Here is a 25,058-nt window from a genome sequence, read left to right on the forward strand (position 1 = left end):
GCTCCCCCGTCACTGCCCCATCTCAACTCTCCCTTTCACCGCCCCATCCCAGCTCCCCCATCACTGCCCCATCCCAGCTCTCCCCGTCACTGCCCCATCCCAGCTCCCCCCGTCACCGCCTCATCCCAGCTCCCCCTGTCACTGCCCCATCCCAGCTCCCCCTGTCACTTCCCCCTGCTCCCCCTATCACTGCCCATTCCCAGCTCCTGCTGTCACTGCCCCCTGCTCCCATTGACACTGTCCCCAGCTCCCAGTGTTGGTGGAAATGACAGTGAAAGTGGTAGTGGAGGAGGTGGGGGTGGAGGTGGAGGTGGAGGAGGGTGGGGGTGAGGTGGAGGAGGTCGAGGTGGATGAGGTGAAGGTGGATATGGAAGTGGAGGAGGTGGTGGTGGAGGAGGTGGAGGTGTAGGAGGTAGAGGTGGAGATGGAGGACGTGGTAGAGAGCTGCGACTCTCTAAAGTGCTAAAGTAGTTGAACCAAGGACATGGAGAGTCACGTCAGGAGGTCATCTCCCCAGCTCTGAGAAGGGCTATCATAGGGAGCAGTAGCAGATGAATGGACTCAATGGTGGGAGTGAAACACCCAAACTGACGCAAGCAGAGGAACGAAGGAAGAAGAAACTGGACAAAACAGCTGAGACTCTTAGCAACACGGCACTGACTGCAAACTCTCATCAACAATGTTCCACTAACGCACGTTTAAACCACCTCCAACAGCTTTGACAGAGAAACTTTCCAACAAAAAGGCAACAGAATACATTCCGGTGGCTTTGCCAGTGATGGCATTAATTTTTCATCTCCCATCCTGGAAATAAAGGGTTATTCGCACCAACACAGGGTCAGTAATCTATTTGAGAAAGCAATCAGCACACCACCAGGAGCTGTTAGTTAAAGCCTGGACTTACATCAGTATCTGGTCCTTTATCTGCTCCGGGGCAGGAGAAGGTAACAAACTCGTGACACCTCTTGTGAACCACAAAACAGCAAACTGCATGAGAGAGAAAGGAAAAAACAGAGGGAGAAAACTGTTAAAACTAGTCTCCACAAGCAGGAGAACAAGCAACATCAAAACAAACACTGACACACACTCAGACACAGACTGAAGGGAGATGGGATTGGACTTGACTGCAGTGCAGATTCACCCAACCTCCTTCCAGCAGCCTCCTGTCAGAGCTCACTCACAGGCGGGCACTGGGGAGAGAGAGGCCTGTTCCGGGGGGAACGAGACGGCCAACACAAGTCAGTGCTACAGAGTGAGGCAGACAGAATGGCAGGAATTTTTACTGTGCAGTGTGGTTATGGTTTGGATTTCTTCCCTGATCTCTCATTTCCTCCTCGCCCCGTTAGCAATACCTTTTGCCTTGGACCAACCCCCCCCTCCTCCCTTCTTTCATTAAATGTCTCCCATCTTTCACCCCAAGACAGACCTTTCTTTTCATTGTTACCTCTCCAACAACCTGCAGTTCTGATGAAAGGTCAGCAGCTTAAAATGTGAACTGTATCTCGTTCCGCAGATACTGCCTGACTTACTGAATATTGCCAATATTTCTGTTTTTATTTCTCAAGTAAAAAGTCTCTCGAAAGTGCTGGTCACTGTTGAAATGGAGATCCAGCTCATGGGTTTCCCAGTTTTCCAATATTTAAACTGAAGCTGAAAAACCCATAGCCTCTTGATTGATATTAGTTGTGGGCCATTATTCATTGGGGTTTATTCATTTGGCATGCATGTTCACCCACAAACACACACTCACTCACTGACTCAGAAACAAACACAGTGACACACAGACTCTTACACACAGTTATAATCTGTTTACAAAAGCAAGTCGTCTCTTTCTCACACATACAATTTTATTAAAAATACGCATCTTTATTGTTTGACAAGAAGTACAGTTTATGGGCAATGTTCTGTTTAACATGCCTTTTCTAAGACTTTGACCAGGTTGTGTATCTCCTGGCTGCAGAACCTCTCTTTCAGGTCAGCTGGTGTAACCACTGCATTGGCTGCTTTCAAACACCAAGTCCAATCAGATCACTTCAAGCTTACACCCTGCTATCAAAGGTTAAACTGTTCCTCAATCACTGCACCACACAATCAACAGAAGCCTGATAGAAATCTTGCTCACAACTACTGGACTCAAAACGTCACCTCTGTTTCTCTCTCTGCAGGTACTGCCAGACCTGCTGAGTTCCTCCACCACTTCCTGTTTTACTCCCAGATTTCCAGCATCCACAGCATTTTGCTTTTAAGGACCAGGTGTGACAGTCTGACTGGGTATCAGCTTTCTCCATTTGAAAGAACAAAAATATTGCAGTGTGTCACTTCTGATGTAAGGTCATGAATGAATTTTAATCGTTCTGATGCTGGTGACTGTGCCTTTCGTGTCCTTGGCCAGGACCATGAGAAATCTCCATTAACACTCCAAATCACTTTCCTTCTTTTAACACATTCCGAGCAAACGATTCTTTGGCCAGGTGTTTGGTGATCTGACCAAATGGACCGGACTCTCCCACATTTGGGATGCTATATGCAGTCACGGTACTTTTTCATATTAAGGAAGAGCTCCACATTCCCGGCAGGAGATTCCTATCATAGTTCCTTCAGAAACGTGAGGTGTACCTGAAGACCAATAGGTCCCTCAGACAGCAGGAGAGGGAGTGCAAATCAAACCCTCACGGCAGAGGTTTCCGTATTGCGTGGTGTAAATGTCCAGCAGCACAGGCAGCCACTTTGTCAGCTCCTGGGATGGGGTGGGTGTGTGAGTGTGGGGTTAGGGTACCATCTGGGTGAGCTGTCAGGTAAGTCACAGACTGATTAGAGTAGAGGTAGGAGTGGAGGGTGTAGTCATGTTCAACAAGAAGGAATGGGTGTATCAGGGCAGGTAGTGGGGCAGACAGGAGTCTCTTGGGGCAAGATGGGTTGTTAGTTCCCAACGTAGGGCAATGGAAGGGAGTTGATTCCAGCATCGTAGGGGTGGGGGAGGGTGGGGGGATGCTGGTGTCAGCCCCCCAGGAGGTGTCAACTCATGGTCTGGGGCAGCCTGGTCAGGGAGTGAATGATTGTATAGGGGATGGCTTGGGTGGTTAGTTTGAGAGCTAGCCAGCAGTCAGACTAGATTTTTAACCCTTACCATTCCCTCAGTGCAATAAACTGCAGCTGAACTCTCTGATGTCTCTGATTTACCTTCGGAAGCTTCCAGCATCAAGAGAATTCCCATCAGGAAATCCAATTTCCTGGACAATTCCCCACGTTTGGTATTGTGCAAGATCCCAATCCACAACTCCCAGCCACGATACAGAAACAACGATAGGCTATCGGAAAACCCAAGCCAATATTTCCTCCCGTAGCTTGTCATCCTGTTTATGAGAGAATTGCTTCTGTGAAGCACTTTGGGACTCTTTATCATTTTAAAGATGCATTATAAATGCACGTTGTTGTCTTCATTTTTCCAGTGACAGCATCTTGTGGCACTTAGAGTTCAATGAAACATAACTACCTCATGAGAAAGCAATTACACTGAAATGCTCTGCATGAATTGGAAGCCATTGCTCCTAATAGTACAAGAAGATGGCTAAATTTAATTACTTTAAAGATGTTATGTTTTGTCTGTTAGTATTACTCGTTCGTTATTGAATAAACTTGCTTGGGCATTAAAGTGGTGAAGTGGGTTTTGTGTTAAGTGTCTCTCTGCTGTTACTAAAGCAAATTTGATTCTATGGGGTGGGTGGGGGGGGGCCAGAAATTGAAGTAATTTACATTGGTTACAGTGGCTGTACTTTGTGTTTCAGTACCAGACTAGGTGAAACACAGGCGACAGTGTGAAATGCAGAAGGCAAAATACCTGCAAAAAGAAGTGTAAAAGAACCTATATTGTCTTGTAATCTCTGCGAGAATCATTTAGAGGGCGCGGAAGAGATTTCCCAGAATGGTTGCAGGGCAGAGAGTATTTAATTATAAGGTTACGTTGGAGAACTTGGGATTGTTCTCATTGGATCAGGGGAGATTCCCGAGAGTTGTTCAAGATTCTGACGGATTTAGATAAGGTTGACAACTGATGGGACAAGGAAAACCACTGAAGATCCTCAGACAGCACCTTCCAAACCCATGACCACTTCCATCTTGATGGACATGGACAGCAGGTACATGGGAACACCACCACCTTCAAGTTCCCCTCCAAGCCACTCACTGTGCCGACTTGAAAATATATCACCGTTCCATCACTGTCACTGGGTTAAAAACCTGGAATCCCCTCCCTACTGGCATTGTGGGTCAACCTCCTGCAGGTGAACTTCAGTGGTTCAAGAAGGCAGCTCCCCCCCAACTTCTCAAGGGGCAACTAGGGATGGGCAATAAACACTGGCCCAGCAAGTGACACCCACAGCCCAGAAATGAATGAAAAGGTACAGCCAGAGATGGAAGCTTTTCAGTGAGAGGTGTAGCAGAGACATTAGGAACAACTTTTTTACGAGGTGAGTGGTAATAAAACATAACAAAAAGAGTGAAAGTTGGCCATTCAGCCCCTCAAACGTGCCTCACCATTCTATAAGACTGTGTCTCATCTGTTCCGGGCCTCAACTCCTCTTTGGTGCCTACCCCTCATTACCCTCAACTCCCCAACATTTCAGAATCTAAATACTTGGTTATCCAACCTCCAGAGCTCTGGAGAGAAAGAATTCGAGACATTTGGTACAGTCTTGTGAGAAGAAGTTCTTCTGTATCTCAGTTTTAAATGAATGTCCCTGTGTTCGGCAGCTATGTCCCCAGATTGAGATTCACCAATAGTGGAAATAGAGTCATAGAGTCATAGAGATGTACAGCACAGAAACAGACCCTTCAGTCCAACTTGTCCATGCCGATGAGATATCCTAACCTAATCTAGTCCCATTTGCCAGCATTTTGGCCCATAGCCCTCCAAACCCTTCCTATTCATATACCCATCCAGATGCCTTTTAAATGTTGTCATTGTACCAGCCTCCACCACTTCCTCTGGCAGCTCATTCCATACACGTACCACCCTCTGCGTGAAAACGTTTCCCCTTAGGTCCCTTTTAAATCTTTCCGCTCTCACCCTAAACCTATGCCCTCTAGTTCTGGAATCCCCCATTCCAAGGAACAGACCTTGTTTATTTACCCTATCCATGCCCCTCGTGATTTTATAAACTTCTCTAAGGTCACCCTTCAGCCTCTGATGCTCCAGGGAAAACAGCCCCAGCCTATTCAGCCTATCCCTATAGCTCAAATCCTCCAACCCTGGCAATATCCTTATAAATCTTTTCTGAACCCTTTCAAGTTTCTCGACATCCTTCTGATAGGAGGGAGACCAGAACTGCACACAATATTCCAAAAGTGACCTAACCAATGTCCTGTAAAGCTGCAATATGACCTCCCAACTCCTATACTCTGACCAATAAAGGAAAGCATACCAAACACCTTCTTCACTATCCTATCTACCTGAGACTCCACTTTCAAGGAGCTATGAACCTGCACTCCAAGGTCTCTTTGTTCAGCAACACTCCCTAGGACCTTACCATTAAGTGTATAAGTCCTGCTGAGATTTGCCTTTGCAAATGCAGCAGCTTACATTTATCTGAATTAAACTCCATTTGCCACTCCTCGGCCCATTGGCCCATCTGATCAAGATCCCGTTGTAATCTGAGGTAACCTTCTTCGCTGTCCACTACACCTCCAATTTTGGCGTCACCTACAAACTTACGAATATCTTCCCGCCTCCCAGTGCACTCAGAATCCTGTATCTTTCACTCAGGTATCAGCTTGGATTACATGCTCAAGTCTGATTTGAAATTATTACCTTTCACCGTTTTACCCAATGCACCACTATTATTGGAAACGAGAGAGTTTCCTCTCAGCTATCCCTCTCTTTCTGCTCTACCTGCTCACACCTGATCCATACTCATCCTACCGCATGTTACCACTTCCTTTTGCTTCACGCCTGCATCCTTCTGAATAGTTTATCATTCCTGGGCATGCTCCTCATAGATGAGAGCTGAAAATGTGTTGCTGGAAAAGCGTAGCAGGTCAGGCAGCATCCAAGGAGCAGGAGAATCGACATTTCGGGCATGAGCCCTTCTTCAGGCAGTCCTCACTTTCTCCTATGCTCCTCATAGACCTCAACTCCCCAATATTTCAAAAATCTACATACCTCCTCTTTAAATACTTCCAGTGATCTCATCTCCAGAATTTTCTGGGATAGAAAATTCCAGCCGTTCGTTACCCTCTGTACAGATGTAACTGAGATTTCCCTATTTTTAAATTCCAAACCCCTAGCAACAAAGTCTAAAATCCCATTTGCCTTCTTAATTACTTGCTGCAGCTGCATGCCCATGTTTTGTGTTTCATGCACAAGAACTCCCAAATCTTCCTTTGCTGTAGCTTTTGGAGTCTCTCTCTCCATGTAAATAACAGTCTGCCTTTCAATTCTTCTTGGAGAAAGTGAGGTCTGCAGATGCTGGAGATCAGAGCTGAAAATGTGTTGCTGGAAAAGCGGAGCAGGTCAGGCTGCATCCAAGGAGCAGGAGAATCGACGTTTCGGGACCTGCTGCGCTTTTCCAGCAACACATTTTCAGCGAAGGGCTTATGCCCGAAACGTTGATTCTCCTGTTCCTTGGATGCTGCCTGACCTGCTGCGCTTTTCCAGCAACACATTTTCAAAACGTTGATTCTTCTTGCCAAAGTGCATGACCTCACACCTTCCAACATTAAACTCCACCTGCCAAGTTTTTGCTGACTTACTTAACAAATAGACCCTTGCACGTTCTTTATGTCATTATCACAACAATGTTTTGAGCCAGTTTTAAGCTATCATTGAGCTATTGAGCTCTCACCTAGTTTTAAGCTCTCAGTAAATTTGGATACATTACACTCTGCCTTCTCCTCCACATCATTGATATAAATAACTGTGGGCTTAGGACTGATCCTTGAGGAACTCCACTAGTTACATCTCCCTAACCTGAAAAAAACTAATTACTCCCATGTCTGTGCTAACCAGTCTTCAATCCAAGCTAATATATTACCTAAAGAAAACCATGAGCATTTATCTTATGGGCTCCTAATCAAATGCCATTTAGAAATCCAAATATGCTATATCTACTGGTTCCATTTTGTCAGTCTGATTGTTATATCTTCAAATTTGTCAAATGTGATTTATTTTCATAAAATCAAGTTGACCCTGTTTGACTGCATTACACCTTTTCACATGTTCTACTATTTCCTCTTCATTACCTTGAGCAACAGATTTAGGCTAATGGCCTACTGTTTCCTGTTTTCTGTTGCCTCTTTTTCTTGACACAGAGCCATCACATGAGCAAATTTCCAATCTCCTGAATCCCTGCCTGAAATCCAGTGAATTGTGGGATTTCTGCAGCCACTTCCTTTCAAATCCTTGGATATAAGCAATTAGGTCCTGGTGACCTGTCTGTCTTTAGTCCCATGAGCTTGTCAAATGTTTTGACACTTGTGACAGAAGCTGTCAGAAGATCTCTTCTCCCATGAACACCTTGCTTCTCTGCTACCTCCGGGATGTTTATAGTGAACTCCACCATGAAGTCTGATGCAAAACATCAGTTTAAAGTAACTCCCTTATCCCTGCTCCCCATTGTCAATTCCTCCAAGGGTCCCACACTAACTTTAGCTATTTTGTATGTGCCTGTAGAAATCTCTTGCAGTTTGTTTTTACCTTTCTTTCCACTTCCAGAATCAATTTTCTCCCTCTTAGCTTATTAATGATCTGGTGCTAGTTTGTATAAAATTCCAGTCCTATGGCTTACCATCAGATTTCACCATGTTGTATGCCTTGGTGTTTGATTGGCTGCACTCCTTGACTGCCTTTGTTAACCACCAGTTGGTCATTCTTCCAATCAAATTCCTCTGTTTGACTGGAATACATTTCACTGAGTGTTATGAATTATCTGCAGAAAGGTCTGCCACTGCTCATTTGCTAACTTACCCCTTGGTCTATTTTCCCAGCCTGCTTCAGACACTGACCGAATGACCAAAAGCTCACAGCACACGAGAACAGTGAAAGCATAGATTCCTGACCAACTGGACGGGCACTAGTGGAAAGAGCTTCAGGGTGAGGTGGGATTTCTCCAGATCAGCCAGCATTGGTTTGATAGACAGAATTAACTCAGTACCGTGGATCCTAATTGGGCACCAACTCTTACATCCCTGCTATGCCACATGTGTAGCCTCACAGGTAGAACAGTCTCATCTTGGAGAATTCCTTAGCAGCATCTGACCCAGCAGATACTCATGAGGGACTGAACTGAACTACCACAAAAATTTAGGCGTAGGTGAGTATTGCAGATGCTGGAGATTAGAGTCGAGATTAGAGCGTTGCTGGAAAAGCATAGCAGGTCAGGCAGCAACCAAGGAGCAGGAAAATCGATGTTTCGGGCAAAGATTTGTCTTCATTTGGCACTATTTATGTTGTAAAAAGTCCTGAGGCACTACAGAACAATGTAATAATATTCTTCTTACAGCCAACATCCACTGGTTCACCCCATCTATTCCATGTCCATTCGCCAGAACATCTACGGGAAAGTGCAAGCAGTTTTCAAACTGGACTGGTTCATTGCTTTCAGTTGGCTGAGGCCTTTCAATTAACAGAAAGCAAAACTAATCTGTTCACACTTGGATGTGCACCACTTTGATAGCCATCCGCTGGGACTGATCAATGTTAATCTCCCTGGGAAGGAAAACATTTATTTTTCCATAAAACCACCGAAGATGCAATAACCGAGGCAGTGTTAGTAATCCCCAGAAAGAGTTACAAATGGACGATAAATGCTGGCAATTCTGGTCAGCACCCTGTATACTGAACCTCAGGAGACACCAAACATCTTTACTAATGGGATCTCATATCTAAATCCGAGACTGAAAATAAGATTAGGAAGCTTTAAGACACAAATTGCTGCATTTGAAAGCGAGAAGCTGAGTTCCAGAGTTATAAATGATCCTTATTTGTTTTAAAGCGCCCAGCTAATCCAATTGCTATTCCGTTTCAAAAGGGATACATGGTGAAAGGGTAAAGTGCTGACACTCAATGTTAAAGCAACACATTGTGGAAAGCCACATTGGAATCCCTTTGCATCTGGGAGCACCCGATATTCCTACCTGGAATCAAAGAATCCTTACAGTGCAGAAAGAAGCCATTCAGCCCACCGAGTCTGCCTGAACAGCATCCCAGACCTCCACCCTATCCCCGGAACCCCACATCTCCCACAATTAACCCACCTACCCTGCATATCCCTGGACACTATAGGGTATCTTTGACAGTCTCTGCTCTGAGGAGCTGAGAATTCAGAGTGTGACATTGGGAAATGCTGTCCAGTGAAGTACGTGATGTTTTTGTTAACCCAGGAGTTTGGAGGTGTTGGAGCAGAATCTGTAGGAGCTCTGAAGTGAATCAACGAAGCTAATCAAGTGAGCAAGATAACAGTTATTGAGGTGTGAGCAAAGGCCTTCTTATCTCAAATGATTGCCCTTTAACTTTTGTTGTGAGTGTTGAACATGATCTGGATATTGTATCACCAGCTCAGAGGCTGGTTTGTCTGACTCCCTAATGATTTATCCCTCATACCCGCACCTCCCACCACCAGGCCCATCATCCCCAACTATCTATAGAAAGGACTTGACTTATCCCTTGTGCTGTTCCCCAGTTGGATGTTTGGAAAAGGTCTCCTCCATTTTCTATAACTGGCTGCTTCAGGGTGAGAAAGACTAGCTTTGAATAGAGTCCCTACAGTCCATACAGAGGCCATTTGGCCCATTCTGCACTGACCCTTCAAAGAACATTTCACTCAGACCTAGCCTCTGACTCTATCCTCCCTCATCCCTGCATTTCCAATGGCTAATTCACGTAAGCTGCACATCTTTGGACTGTGGGAGGAAACCCATGCAGACACAGGGAGAATGTGCAAACTCCACACAGACAGTCACCGGAGGGTCGAATCAAACCGGGTCCCTGGCGCTGTGAGGCAACAGTGCTAACCACTGAGCCACTGTGCCATCTTGCTGTTCAGAGATGCTACAACACACCTCTGGGCCTCCTGACTCAGAGGTGAGGGCACTATCACATGACTGGGACGATGTTCTCCAGTCTCTGAACTACATGCTGCTCTGTATCTGTACTTCCTGGACTTTCACTGTCCTGAATAATATTTGCAATAGCAGTCATTCTACAGACACCTGCGTCAATCCATCCTCACAATTTCCTCCAAATACATCTGTGGCTAAAATACGCCAAGTGCATCTATTTAAACATAGCCAAAGAATTCTGAAAACAATAAAGAGGTTTTATTTTGTAAAATAGCATTTCAGTTTTTGCCATCCAAAAATACACTAGTTTCCCCTCGCCCACTGTCATCACTCTCCATCCTCATGGTGTGGGGCTTAAATCCAAAAAGATACTGAGGCTAAAACAGTTAGCCACAAGAAGGCTTGACACAAACTGGACCTTCATTCACTGAAGGGCTGTGGGTTACAAGTTTTTTTCATTGTGGAGCACACAGACAAGGCCAGACCTTCCAGCACATCAACTGATCCCACACTTCCTGCTTTCATTTGCTAGCCCAAACAATCTGACCAGAACGATGGGAAAAGTGGAACTACCTTTAGTGAGACACCAGTCAGTGGTGCTGCCTGGTTATTGGGGTTTCTGAAGAGCTTCAGTCTGATGTTGAGCTCAGTGATCAGCCAGTTCCTCCTCTCTGTTTCCAACAAGTGTTGGAAACCTGTCCCCTCCGGTTGTCATGATTTGAAGATGCCGGTGTTGGACAGGGGTGGACAAAGTTAAAAATCACACAACACCAGGTTATAGTCCAACAGGTTTAATTGGAAGCACACTAGCTTTGGGAGCGACGCTCCTTCATCAGGTGATTGTCCAATCACCTGATGAAGGAGCGTCGCTCCCAAAGCAAGTGTGCTTCCAATTAAACCTGTTGGACTATAACCCTCCGGTTGTGTTTTGCAATAATAACATAAATCTTGCTCTGAGAAAATAAAAACTACATCCTTGAAAGGCTGGGGCCAGCTCTCATTGGAGAGAAGAAGGCTAAGAGTGGATTTGATAGAGACATACAAGATGATCAGAGGATTTAATAGGGTGGACAGTGAAAGTCTTTTTCCTAGGATGATGACGTCGGCTTGCACAAGAGGGCAAATTGAGGGGTGATAGATTTAAGACAGATGTCGGAGGCAGGCTCTATACTCAGAGAGTGGTAAGGGTGTGGAATGTCCTTTCTGCCAATGTAGTTAACTTAGCCACATTAGGGGTATATTTAAACAGTCCTTGGATAGGCACATGGATGATGATAGGATGGTATAGGGGATGGGCTTAGATTAGTTCACAGGTCGGCGCAACATTGAGGGCCGAAGGGCCTGATCCGCACTGTATTGTACTATGTTACTCACACTTTACATGATTGATTTTACACATGCAGGAACCATACAGGGTTTAATTGTGCAACATCTCATGTGCAATGGGAATAAGGATTCCAGAAAGTTCTCTTGTATATCCTCACCGCTCTAGAATGTTGTCGCATATACCCTCACTGTTCTAGAGCATGCTCTCGTACACCCTCGCCATTCTAGAACGTTATCTTATGTACCCTCCCCCATGGTGTTATACCTCAGTGACTTGTAATTTTGAGCAGTGTGGGGACTACATGCAGGAACCTCACAATGACCCTACTTTGAAGAATCATTGATTTAACAGAGGTCTTTAAGACGGTTCAAGATTGGATAAAGAGAGGGAAATGATTTGGTCATGAGGGAGGGACCAAGCCATTCAGCAGTGATGTCAGGAAGCATTACTTCACTCAAAAAATAATGGAAATCGAGCATTTTATGTCTGTCAAAATCAGCTGAAGCTGGGAATTAACTGAAAACGCACTCTCTGAGACTGATCATACTTGTGATGCAACATATTAAGGGATATCGAAGTAAGTGGGTGGACAGAATGAACATTCAGATCAGCCATGACCCAGCATACTTGAGGGGCTGAATAGCCTCATCCTTTTCCTGTTGCCCATTTTTAAAATTATGTATACTTCTAATCAACCTGTTCACAGCTGTTTTAACAAACCTTAGGAGCAGATGGGGCCTGAGGTTGGGCCTCCTGGCACAAAGGTAGGGACACTGCCACCGCACGAGATCACCACCTTCCCAACCACCAGTGTTCTCTAATTCAATGTTTTACCTAAGAATCCTCACGGCTTCAAGAATTGACAACCCTCTTTAAAAAGATGATTTTCTATTGTCTAATTACCACTGCCCAGTTTATTCAGTATTTGCTCCAAATCCCATGTGCCACAGAGGATTGTAATGACATCTCATTCATTAACCCACTGCTGTCCAGTAGAGCCAGCCCAGGATAGTGACCTCACAGAACACACTTTCTAAAAACAGGATGCAGCACTGTGTAGCACATGACAGGTGTTGCCAGTTGGACTGCAACCTGCAAGTAAATTTATAAAATTCATTCACATAATGTGGACATCGCTGGCTGAGCCAGCATTTATTGAACGTTTTTAGAGAAAGTGATGGTGAGTTGCCTTGTTGAACTGCTGCAGTGTTTTTAGTTTAGGGAGAGTGTGTTTGGGAGAGTCCATGGGTGGAGTCTGTGTTCTGTTTCCTTTCAGTCTCCGAAATTAAGAATTCGCCCAGCCCAAGTGAACTGCAATCTTGCATTAGACATTCAAAGAGTTCAACATTTGAGTTTTGCTGAAAGTTTTCTCTCTCGTACTCTCAGGACAATTCACAAGAATATCAAGAAACATTTGTACTGTGTACTGGTTTTCCCTTCCTTTTCTGGTATTCTTACAAACTGTCCTGATGGGTGCAAGATGAAAACCTTCAACCAAATGTGTTTATTTTTCTGCAAAACTCAAGCTCAGTCCTGGCAAACAACTACTTAATTTCAATATTTCTCGAAGTCACTCCACCTTCTCCCACTGACATTACTAAAAACAGCTGACTTCCAGCCATATCATTAACTTTCCTGTTCTGCCTAGTGAATGGATGGTATAACATTATATCAAGTCTACAGAATCCAAAACAAAACGATGCTGAAATTTTTCTTCCCCCTCAATCTTCTCCCACTCTACATATTTAACCCCATCAACATACCCTTTGACTCCAAGCTCCCTTGTGTTGTTTATCTGGCTTGCCTTCAATGCTTCTCTGCTAATTTTCTCAGTCCCTCCATGTTATAATATGCTCCACATTCTCACCACTGTCTGACTAAAGAAATTTATTTTAAACTTCTCATTTGAAGTCCTAGTGACTGTTGAATATTTGTGACCCCTATTCAAGTGTTTTGTCCATGATGTTACAGCTGCAAGGTTTCACTGACGTATAGACAGACAGAAAAATTAAAAAAGAAAACCTCATTCTCTCAAAAAAAAAACAAAGAATGTTGGAAATACTTAGTGGGCCTCACAGTGTATGTGGAGAGGGAAACAGAGATTACAAAAATACACACACACCTCAAACCTGGCAATCATTCGCAATTGACACCACTCACAGAAACGGGAGAAATAAAGGCACTGTGACTAAAGTTGTCAGAATGTTAGCAATTCTATAGATTTCCATTTGACTGCTGCTGATTGCAGACAGGTCTTTTGAGGCAATGATACACTTGACTGATAAAGGCAAGTGTATCATCTGATGCATCATCTTAGTCATTTTGCTTACTTTCAGATGGTTGATCAACAGCCAGAGTTTCATGCTCCTGGCTTCAGTAGCTATTTGAATATCTCTGAAGTCTCCACTGTTATGGTAACATAGCACAGACACAGATCATCTGCAATTTCATCATTTCTTTTTCATTTATTTCTGCAACACTGTGTGGTTACCTCATGACCAGGACGCATAAGGTCAGCAGATAAATAGAAAGAACATGGCAGACAACTGTACATTAAACTGAAAACATTATAAATTTCTGTCCCATTTAAAGGCCAAACCAGGAAATACAAGAACTTTCAAGCTGAGCTGGAACCTCATGACACAATACTAAATTACACATTTTCAAATGACTTTAATACAAAGCTTTAGCTGTGGAACTGTGGACCATTCCAGCTTCTACAAACCATGCTTTCATTATTAACAAGTGCCCTGTGTTGTACCAACCCACAACACCACAAGATTCAAATTTTCTGCCTACTGCCTAACTGCTTCCTGTAGGCATTGGCCAGAACATAGGTCAGAAATATTCCGGCCATCGTTGAGTTCCCAATTCTGGTAAAAACATAAATACAATGCAGTAGTTACAGCACAGTTTCACTAAAGGAGCCTCCTCCTACTCTGTAGTATATTGTTGGTAATGAGGTTGAAGAAACTTGGGAAGCAGAATGACTGGGTGATAAACAAGAGTGGTCTCTCCAGTGTAGTGAACAATCGGTAAAAAGAAATTCCCAAGCAGGGTGCAAATTGCTCACTGTGGTACCTACAAAAGTGCTTCTTTCGGTGGAAAATTTGAACATCCTGAGGCATTGAAAGGCAGCAAATAAATTGAAATCCAACAGGGGCCCCGTGGAGCTGTGGTAATGCTCCTACCTCTGAGCCACAAGGTCCAGGTTCAAATGCCACCTTCTCCAGAGGTGTGTCCTAACAGGTTAATTAAGTAACATTAAATCCAAATCTATCTCTGCCCACCTGGCTGCGATGTGAAGGAGCAGGAGGGTAATATTAATGCTGAAGGGAGAGGATACACTCACTGGGTCAAGGGTTGAATTGGTTTCGTTGTACCTCCGAGCTGTCTGTACATTGCTGAGCAGGGTCACACAGGTCACCACCTCGTGGGAAAGTTACAGTGGACACAATTTGTAAGGAAAATTGAGAGCAGTTGAAAAGTGTAAAGTAGTTACAGTGGGGGACTTTAAATATTATTATCTCAGTCTATATTAGGATTATGAAAAGGGCAGAGAAGACAAAACGTTTGCGAAGTGCATTCAGGAACATTTTCTTCATCATTACGTTTCCAGGCCAAAGAGAAAGGAGGCATTGATTAATCTGGTTGTGGAGAATGAGAATGTTCAAGTGAAGTCGACCAAGAGGAACATTTAAGTAACATTGATCATAGCATCAGAGGCTTTCGATTGGCTATGGTAAAGATAAAGGAGCAATTTGAAGCAAGAAATACTGTCCTGAAGGCGGGTTAGTTTCCATGCTGAGGTGGGAACAAATCTGGGATGGGTAAATGAGAAGCAAAGACTACCAGGAAAGGTCTGATGGAACAATATGCTTTAAGAGAGATGGCTCAGGTACAGCTGAGGTATATACCCATCAGGGAAAGGAAGGAGGTCACCGGATGATGAAAGGGAGAAAGATTAATCAGGGGAAGAGTAATGATGGAAAAAAAAAATCACAGGGAAATAATACAAATGAGAACCAGGCTGACTGGAGAAAGACAAAATGTTTGCGAAGTGCATTCAGGATTCCTGAAGAAGGGCTTATGCCCGAAACGTCGATTCTCCTGCTCCTCGGATGCTGCCTGGCCTGCTGTGTTTTTCCAGCAACACATTTTTCAACACTGACTGTAGAAAGAGTTCAGTAGAGATCTGGGAAAAATGTAAGGTGTTGCATTTTGGCAAAATAAACATGGGCAGGACTTCTACAATTAATGATAGTGCCCTGGGTAGTGCTATAGAACAGCAAGACCTAATGATTCAGGTACATAGTTCTTTGAAATTTGCGTCACAAGCAGATCTGGTAGTTAAGGAGGTGTTTAGCACCATTGCCTTCATTGCTCAGACCTTTGAGTATAAGAGTTGGGGTGTCAGGTTGAGGTTGTACAGGGCATCAGTGGGGCCTCTTCTGGGGTACTGTGTGCACTTCTGGTCTCCCTGCTACAGGAAGCATATTATTAAGCTGGACTGGGTTCAGAAGAGATTTACCAGAACGTTGCTGGGAATAGAGGGCTTGCGTTACAGTGAGGCTGGATGGGCTGGGACTTTTTCACTGGACCGTAGGAGAGGTGACTTTATAGAGGTTCATAAAATTAGAAGGGGCATAGATAAGGCGAATATCAAGGATCTTTTCCCTCGGGTGGGGAGTTCAAAACTAGGGGGCATACACTTTTAAGGTGAGAGGAGAAAGTTTTCAAAAGGGTATGAGGAGCAACTTTGTTTACACAGAGAATGGTTTGTGTGTGGAAAGAACCACCAAAATAAGTGGTGGATGCGGGCACAGTTACAATATTTAGAAGACATTTAGATAAGTTCATGAATAGGCAATATTTAGAGGGATATGAGGCAGGTTGGATTAACTTAGTTTGGGATTATGGTTGACATGGACTGGTCGGACCAAAGAGTCTGTTTCCGTGCTATACGACCCTATGACTCAAAAAAGCAAGAAGGAGAATATAAGCAGCAGACATGAAAAGGAATCTGAATAATTGTCTGTAGCATACAATTGGGATTGATTAGAAGCTGTAAATACATAGCAGCAGAGGACACTGATACCAAATAAATAATTAGAAGAACCTAGAAAACACTTAGAAATTGCAATCTGGGGGTTAAAATAAAGTCATTGAAACAGTGTATAGAAATGATGAAAAGCCAGTTTGGATTTGTTGCAGACAAATCTTACTTTATCTAGCTTGACAGTGAAGTTGACGTGATGTATGCAACCAATATTTAAAAGCCCATAAAGTGTCACTTAATTAGCTCACCAGAAAAATTAAAGCTCATGCAATAAAACAGAGAGCAGCCACACAGGTGACTGAGAAACAGGAAACAGAGAATGTGACCCACTGCCTGGATTTGTCAATGGCTCCGTTAATCAAAGCCAGGACCCTAAGGAGGCCCTCACACATGCCTGACCCCAACCCCACCCGTTGCTCTCAGTGGCGGGAGGTGGAGAACTAGAGTTCATTGATTTAAGGCAATTGCAAAAGAACCCACATGATGTGAGAAAATAACTATTTATTTTGAAAGCAGCAAGTGGTTAGGATTCGGAACACTGGAAAAGCGCAGCAGGTCAGGCAGCATCCAAGGAGCAGGAGAATTGACGTTTCGGGCATAAGGGCTTATGCCCGAAACGTCGATTCTCCTGCTCCTTGGATGCTGCCTGACCTGCTGCGCTTTTCCAGCAACACATTTTTCAGCTCTGATCTCCAGCATCTGCAGTTCTCAGTTTCTCCTAGGATTTGGAATGCACCAGGTGGTGGAGGAAGGTTCAATCGAGGCTTTCAAAAGAAAATTGGGTAATGATCAGAAGGGAAAATATTTGCAGGGAGCAGGGAAAAGGTAGAGCAGTGGGATGTGGTTGATTAGGAACCATTAAGATTGAGTGGTTCTGAACGGCAGCCACAGTGCATTTGAGTAACATATCAGGAACGAATGGGATTAGAGCTCACAGAAATTTGGCTGACAAAAATTGTCACACCTTCAGATTACTCCTACCAGCCTTCAATAACATGCACTCGTAGGTGAAGACACAGAAAAGCTCAAATATTAAAGTAATTCTTGTTAATTATAACATGACGCACTTCAGCAGAGGCCCAGTCTATGTGGTTACAATCAGATTCATTCACTCAAATCATTTCAATGATGAATGAATCAATCTCTGAATTTCACATTAATTCCAGGAAATGTTTAAAGTGAGCAGGAATTTAATTTAAAAGGAGCAGAGATGGTATTGTGAAACTTTGAATGATTCCCCTCTATCTGGGCAGTTTTAGTATAGAACAGGTTAGTACACAGATCCGACTACCTAGAAACTGGGGCAGAAGCTGGTACAGTAGCTTCGACTGCAAACCTGAATCACGAGATAATAGAAACTGCTGAATTCAATCCCCAAAACCCAGGGAAATTAACCCCAGAATTGTACGTAATAAAAACTGAGCTGGATTTATTCAGTATTTGTAGGTAACTTAATTACAAAGATAGCATTGAGTCAGTTTGAAAGAAAGTGGCCCACATTCTCCTAACTATGTGCAGATATTTCCGCTGAGTCATGATTAGGAAGTGTAGAAGCTAATGTGATGTTGTGTGATTTTTAACTTTGTCCACCCCAGTCCAACACAGGCACCTCCTCAACATGCAAGCTCACATGTGCCACAGTAAGCTTCCAGTGTGGTCCAGATGACAGAAGAAGTTGCTTCACTGATGTTGATTGCAAGGTTTATTTTGATCAGACATTCAGGAAGAATGCCCTTGGTTTTGTGGACAATGATGCCCCAGGCTGTTTTCCATTCAATAGAGGGGGCAGACCATTTCATCTGAAAGAAGGCATAGCCAGCAGTGTGACACTGCGCAGGGATCTCTTGCCCCCTCTCTGTGTTAGCTCCTGCTCACTCAATGACTGCAGCTTGAGGTTCTCCACTTGCATTCCAGTGAGAGTGAGGAGTGAAGATGAACAACGTTCCTTCTGAGTGTACAGCTGAGGAAGCATTCTGCAATCTTCACTCGCAGCCGCCTGACTAATCACCTCGTTATCTGCATTCTCAGGAGATAATTAGAAATGAATAATTCAGCCACGGTAATGAATTCCTGATTTCTCCACACAACGCACTGGGAAGAAATCTCAGGCTTCGAGGCCGGAGAAAATAACTGCTGCAGTATTCGTGGCTGGGTTGCCTGTGAGTTTCAGCTAACCATGACGAGTAAAACGGACTTGCATTGACATAGCACCATTTATAACCACAAGGTGACCTAAAGGCCAATACAACATTTTGAAGTGTTGTCATTGTCGGGGGGAACACAGGGCCAATCTGAACACAGCAAGATCCCACAGCAACACTGAGTGAAACAGATTGCAGACTCCGAGAAAGTGAGGTTAGCCTGAAGGGGGAAAAGGAATTATCCCAGTTGAAGGTTCTCATTAATCCTCTTACAATACAGCCAGAGCATGGCCAATTACTTACTGAATATTCCGTTGGAACACAGGATCCGGAGAAGGCCATTCAGCCCCTTCTCCAGCCTATCCCACAGGAACAGGAGGAGGCCATTCAGGCCCTTCTCTAGCCTATCCCACAGGAACAGGAGGAGGCCATTCAGCCCCTTCTCTAGCCTATCCCACAGGAACAAAAGGAGGCAATTCAGCCCCATCAGTCTGGTCCTACATTTTGTGATCATGGCTCATCTGTGGCCCATCTCCATATTCCTGTCTTTGGCCCATATCTCTTAATACCTTTTGCTTTACAAAAATTATGTATCTTAGACTTAAAATTAAGAACTGCTATTTGAACAAGAGAGTTCGAAACCTCTCTTATCCTTTGTGCACAGAAGTGCTTCCCAACACCTCTCCTGAATGATCTGCCCCTAAGGTTATGCCCTCAAGTTTTCGAATCCTCAAGTAGTGGAAATAGTTTATCTTTATCAACTCCATCTTTTCCTGTTAATACCTTGAAGACTTCAATCAGACCATCCTTTAGCCTTCCAAATTCTAAAGAAATCAGGCCTAATTTTGTACAGCCTGTTTCATAACATAGCCCCTGAAATCCAGGTACTCTCTCCAAGGCCAGTATATGCTTCTCAAATCTGATTCTGCCACACCTTCAGGTACATTTCTGATCATAATGAACGTAACTTGCAGGGAAATGGTGGTGATGTCAGAGGACCATTATTCAGAGGTTGTGGGCTGATGATCTTTGGTCATGGATTCAAATCCCACTAGAGGAGCTGCTGGAATTCAAATCCGCAAAAAATACTGAAGCGTTATGACCACCGATTGCTGTAAAGACCCATCTGGTTCACTAATATCTTTTGAAGAAAGAAACCTGCCATTTTCACTGGTCTGAGCAGCAAGAGACCTCAGACCCAGAGCAACCTGACCCTCTGAAATAGTCACTCATGCTGGCCTTGGCATGTGGCATGATCATTATTTCCACTCAAGTTTGTTGTTACTCATTTGAAATGTACTATCTCCTAGTGACTGGCTCCGTTGCTATCAAAGCCACATGTTATTCTGAATAGCTCGGTTAGGTCTCCCTTCCATCACTCTTATTAATCCCAGTTTCTCCAAACTCTCTGTGGACCTACTTATATCCTCCCCATCCTCTCAAATGTCTCAGGCACCTACCGTCATGATTAGTCTACATTACAAACCACAGCCTAGTCCCCACGTGGAGGAAATTGTTTTGAATGTTACAAAGTATTCTCTGAATAGGTTTCTCAATCTCAATGTCCCATAGGCCCTTCCTCAACACTGAGCCTAATCTCAGGCCAAATGGTGATTTCAATGTTTCACTGACTCAGGCCCCTCCCTCAGGAAAGTTGAGCATCTTCCGCAATCCGTTCTTCAAAGACACATGGTAACATTTCCCAAGCGATTACACAGGAACAATTATCCAACAACATCGAGTTAACAGTGAGCAAATATCGAAAAGATAAGCTGGGTAAAGGGCATCTTAAATGGAGTAAGGGGAGACAGGGAAGGTGAGAGAGATCTGTACGAACTTCTATTGTTAGGGCCTGGATTTTGTTTGGAAAGTGCTCACCAGGAGGCTCCTGAACCTGAGCAGAATGGGAGAAAAGACAGAACAGAGAGGGGAAGATGGAGCTGGATACTGGGTGGGGGCAGAGGTGGTGGTCTGTGGAAGAGGAGGAGGTACACAGATAGGGAGGGAAGATGAGGCAGAGAGAAAATACACAGGGCACGAGGTGTGGGGGTGTGATACAGAGTGAGGGGGGGGGGAAGCTGGAGACAGAAAGGAGGAGAGAGATAGGAGATATGCAGATACAGGGGGACAGTGAGGGCAAAGAGAGAGAGAGAGAGAGACAAGGAGGATGAGGCAGAGAGAGAGTCATGCACACAGCGTGAGGTGCAGAAATGTGAGATAAAAGGCAGACAGAAAGAGAGATAGGGGAAAGCAGAGATAGGGAGAGAGTGTGGAGGCAAAACAGAAACAGTCTACAGGGAGAAGGTAGGAGTTATAAATTATAATATGGATTTGGAGAGTGAGTACAGGTAGGCTGGGAGAAATGGCCTTCTTCAGTGCCCTACCAGTACTGTGACTCAGAGAGACAGAAGGGGAGGCAGAAAGAGAGAGACAGAGAAAGAGAGAGACAGAGAGAGAGAGAGAGAGACAGAGAGCGAGAGAGAGAGAGAGAGAGGCAGAGAGAGAGAGAGAAAGTGAAAGACAGAGCCTGAGTGAAAGAGGGGTGAGGAGGCAGAGAGAAATATTATTTGATGCCTCCAGCTCCAGTTAAATAGTCTCAGTGCACACTTCCCTTTTGAATCTGCCATCCACCCACTCAATCTCCATCAGGATGATGTATTTGAGCTCCTTTCTGTCAGGTAGCGAATCAGTAATGTGCTCTGGCATTCCCTGCACTCATTCGATCTTCAGTACTCCACAGTGGAACAGCCAGGCAGAAGTCTTTGGCTCTAAAATGCTGGTGCCTGTCACACTGTGCATTGCTGTATAACCTGAACCTGCACAGTTTAAGAATCAGTGCGACTGCAGCACAAGTGGGAATCAGAGTGACAGGTAAACCTTTACAGTGGCCAAGGGGTAGCAATCTCTAATGTGATACAGAGGGGTAATGACAGAGAGAGAGAGAGAGAGACAAATGGGGGGAGCTGTGTGGTTGAGTATACCCACTCCCAGAGCTGTCTCCCTCGCTGGGAAACGCTGACCTTTCCTGTCTCAGTCTGGCTGGTTATACTGTGTCCATTTACATCAATATAAAAGGGGTCAGCAGACAGGCAGGCATTGAACTTAAAGAGCGAGTAGGCAGGGTGGTGTGACTGGCTCTGTATCCCAGCTCTGGGTGACTCACTCCCACTCACAAAGCTGCAAGTGCTGCAGGATTTCTGTGGAGCTCAGTCGCAGAGTTTAACCCCTTAATTAAACTGCTGCTTTTTTAATTAGCCAAGGAGCTCATTATTGGCTATTTAATATGCACAATGTGAAAAGCAGATGGTGAAATAATGAATCCTGTTTGGTCGTGTCCTACTACACCAGAAATGGAGTTATTAAAAAGACGGATGTGACAGCACAGATTGTCGAGAATTTTATTTCCATCGTTTCCCTTTCCAATACAATTGGCAGCTCATTGAGCGCTCTCTAAAATATTTCTCAGTGTAACTTTTAATTGCAGAGACCAACAGGCAGCCATTTTGCAAACAGCAGAATCCCACCAATGTTACAAGGTGGATCAGTTTTGTTTTGGTAAATGGTCTAGTTGCTGCAGGTCTGAAATGAAAACAAAATGCTGGAAAAACTGAGTATGTCTGGCACTATCTGCTGAGTGAGAAATGGAGTTAGTGTATCAGAACTGGGAAAAATAATACAGTTCAACAAAGGAAGGGAGAAGGATGGTAAAGAAGGAAAGGGAAGTTCTCCAATTGGATAGAGGACAGGGAGAGTGTAAATGATAGGAAGTTATTTCCAAAAAGCATTTATTAAAGGTACCACATATTCGGCTGCTTAATAATACACAAGCCTGTTAGTGGCATCGATCGAGGATTGATTAACTATTAGAAGACAGAGAGTTGGGTTAAGGAGGGTGTTTTCAGGATGGGTACCTGTAACAATCAGAGTGCCACACAGATCAATGCTGGGGCCACAATTACTTACAATATGTAAATGAATGACTTTGAGGAAAGTGAATGGACTGCAGCCAAGTTTCAGATGGGTGGGAAGGCAAGTGGTTAGAGTGACACAAAAAGTCTACCCAGGGACTACAGTCAGGTTAACTGAGTGGGCAAAACCTTGGGAGAGTCATACAGCATGGAAACAAACCTTTCAGTCCAACTAGACCACACTGATCATGGTCCCAAAATAATCTAGTCCCACCTGCCTGTATTTCACCCAAATCCCTCCAAACTCTTCCTATTCATGAACTTATCCAAACATCTTTTAAATGTTGCAAACGTACCTGCATCCACCACTTCCTCTGGCAGCTCATTCCACACACAAACCACTCTGCATAAAAAAAGTTGCTCCTCATGATCTTCTTAAAACTTTCTCCTCTCATCTTAAAAATGTGTTTTGAACTCGCCCACCCTCGGGAAAAGGTCTTTGCTATTCACCTTGTCTATGCCCTTCATGATTTTATAAACATCTACAAGGTCGCCCCCTCAACATCCTCTGCTCCAGTGACAAAAGTCTCAGACTTTCCAGCCTCTCCTTATAACTCAAACCCTCCATTCCAAGGCAACATTCCGGTAGATCTTTGGGAAAGCAAATCTTAGCAGGACTTATACACTTAATGGTAAGGTCCCAGGGAGTGTTGCTGAACAAAGAGACCTTGGAGTGCAGGTTCATAGCTCCTTGAAAGTGGAGTCGCAGGTAGATAGGCTAGTGAAGGCAGCATTTGGTATGCTTTCCTTTATTGGTCAGAGTACTGAGTACAGGAATTGGGAGGTCATGTTGCGGCTGTACAGGACATTGGTTAGGCCACTGTTGCAATATTGCGTGCAATTCTGGTCTCCTTCTTATCGGAAAGATGTTGTGAAACTTGAAAGGGTTCAGAAAAGAGTTACAAGGATGTTGCTATGGTTGGAGGATTTGAGCTATAGGGAGAGGTTGAACAGGCTGGGGCTGTTTTCCCTGGAGTGTCGGCGGCTGAGCGGTGACCTTATAGAGGTTTATAAAATCATGAGGGGCATGGATAGGATAAATAGGCAAAGTCATTTCCCTGGGGTCAGGGAGTCCAGAACTAGAGGGCATAGGTTTAAGGTGAGAGGGGAAAGATATAAAAGAGACCTAAGGGGCAACTTTTTCACACAGAGGGTGGTACGGGTATGACATGAGCTGCCAGAGGAAGTGGTGGAGGCTGGTTCCATTGCAACATTTAAGAGGCGTTTGGACGGGTATATGAATAGAAAGGGTTTGGAGGGATATGGGCTGGGTGCTGGCAAGTAGGACTAGATTGGTAAAGGATATCTGGTCAGCATGGACGGGTTGGACCAAAGGGTCTGTTTCCATGGTGTACATCTCTATGACTCTATTACTGCACATGGTATTCCAGAAAAGGCCTCACCAACATCCTGGACAACCTCACTATGATGTTCCCAACTCCTGTACTCAAAAGTCTGAGCAATGAAGGCAACCATCTGAATATCTTCTTCACCACCCTGTCAACCTATGATGCCACTTTTAAAGAACCACGGACCTGAATCGCTAGGTCTTTCTGTTCTATAGCACTATCCAAGGCCTTACCATTAATTGTACAAGTTCTGAACTTGTGTGTTTTACCAAAATGCAGCACCTATCGCATTTATCCAAATTAAACTCCACCTGCCACTCCTCAGCCCATTGACCCGATTGATCAAGATGTCTTTGTAATCTTAGATAACCTTTCTCCCTGTCCACTATACCACCAATTTTGGTGTCATCCCCAAATGTATCAATCATGCCTCCCATATTCTCATCCAAATCATTCACGTGAATGACAAACAAATGTGGACCCAGTGCCGATCCCCTGCAGAACACTGCTGGTCACAGGCCTCCAAACCAAGCAACAACCCTCCACCACCACTGGTGGAAGATAAATGTCAGATTATGCAACTTGGCAGGATGGGGAGAGGAACTGGATATTATTTACATCAAGAAAGCCTACAGCACAGAGGGATTGGGAGCTCTCCTGCATAAGTCCCTAAAAGTTAACATCCACGTTCAGTGGCTAATAGGGGAGGACAAATGGCTAATAGGGGAGGACAAATGGAACATTGGCCTGTATTTCAAAAGAAATGGAGTGTAACAGTAGGGAGACTTTGCTAAAACTACAAGTCACTTGTGAGACTACAGCTGGAATACTATGCACAGTTTTGGTCCTTCATCTAAGCGAATAGTGTTAAAAATCACACAACACCAGGTTATTGTCCAACAGGTGTTGTGTGATTTTAACTTTGTCCATCCCAGTCCAACACCGGCACCTCCATATCATTAAGAGAATAGTGACCAGCACTGGGGACAGTCCAGAGATGAAGGAGCAGCGTTCCGAAAGCTAGTGCTTCCAAATAAAGCTGTTGGACTATAACCTGGTGTTGTGTGATTTTTAACTTTGTCCACCCCAGTCCAACACCGGCATCTTGACATCTTGGTTGATCCTGGGTGTGGAGGGACTAACTTATCAGAAGAGGTTGTG

The 25,058-nt window shown here is 44.3% G+C and overlaps 1 protein-coding gene across 3 annotated transcripts in view; it reads right to left on the reverse strand.

Moving 5' to 3' along the window:
- The window catches only part of LOC122562281 (protein kinase C alpha type), a 381,850-nt gene that overhangs the window by 236,155 nt on the left and 120,637 nt on the right, over window positions 1–25,058 (reverse strand). For all 3 annotated transcript variants that reach the window (XM_043715075.1, XM_043715073.1, XM_043715076.1), the window contains one exon: window positions 905–987. In XM_043715075.1, the coding sequence (XP_043571010.1) occupies window positions 905–987 (83 nt within the window). The remainder of the gene's footprint in view (window positions 1–904; window positions 988–25,058) is intronic.

Source organism: Chiloscyllium plagiosum, chromosome 24, assembly GCF_004010195.1.
Source record: "Chiloscyllium plagiosum isolate BGI_BamShark_2017 chromosome 24, ASM401019v2, whole genome shotgun sequence".
In the NCBI taxonomy this organism is placed as follows: Eukaryota; Metazoa; Chordata; class Chondrichthyes; order Orectolobiformes; family Hemiscylliidae; genus Chiloscyllium; species Chiloscyllium plagiosum.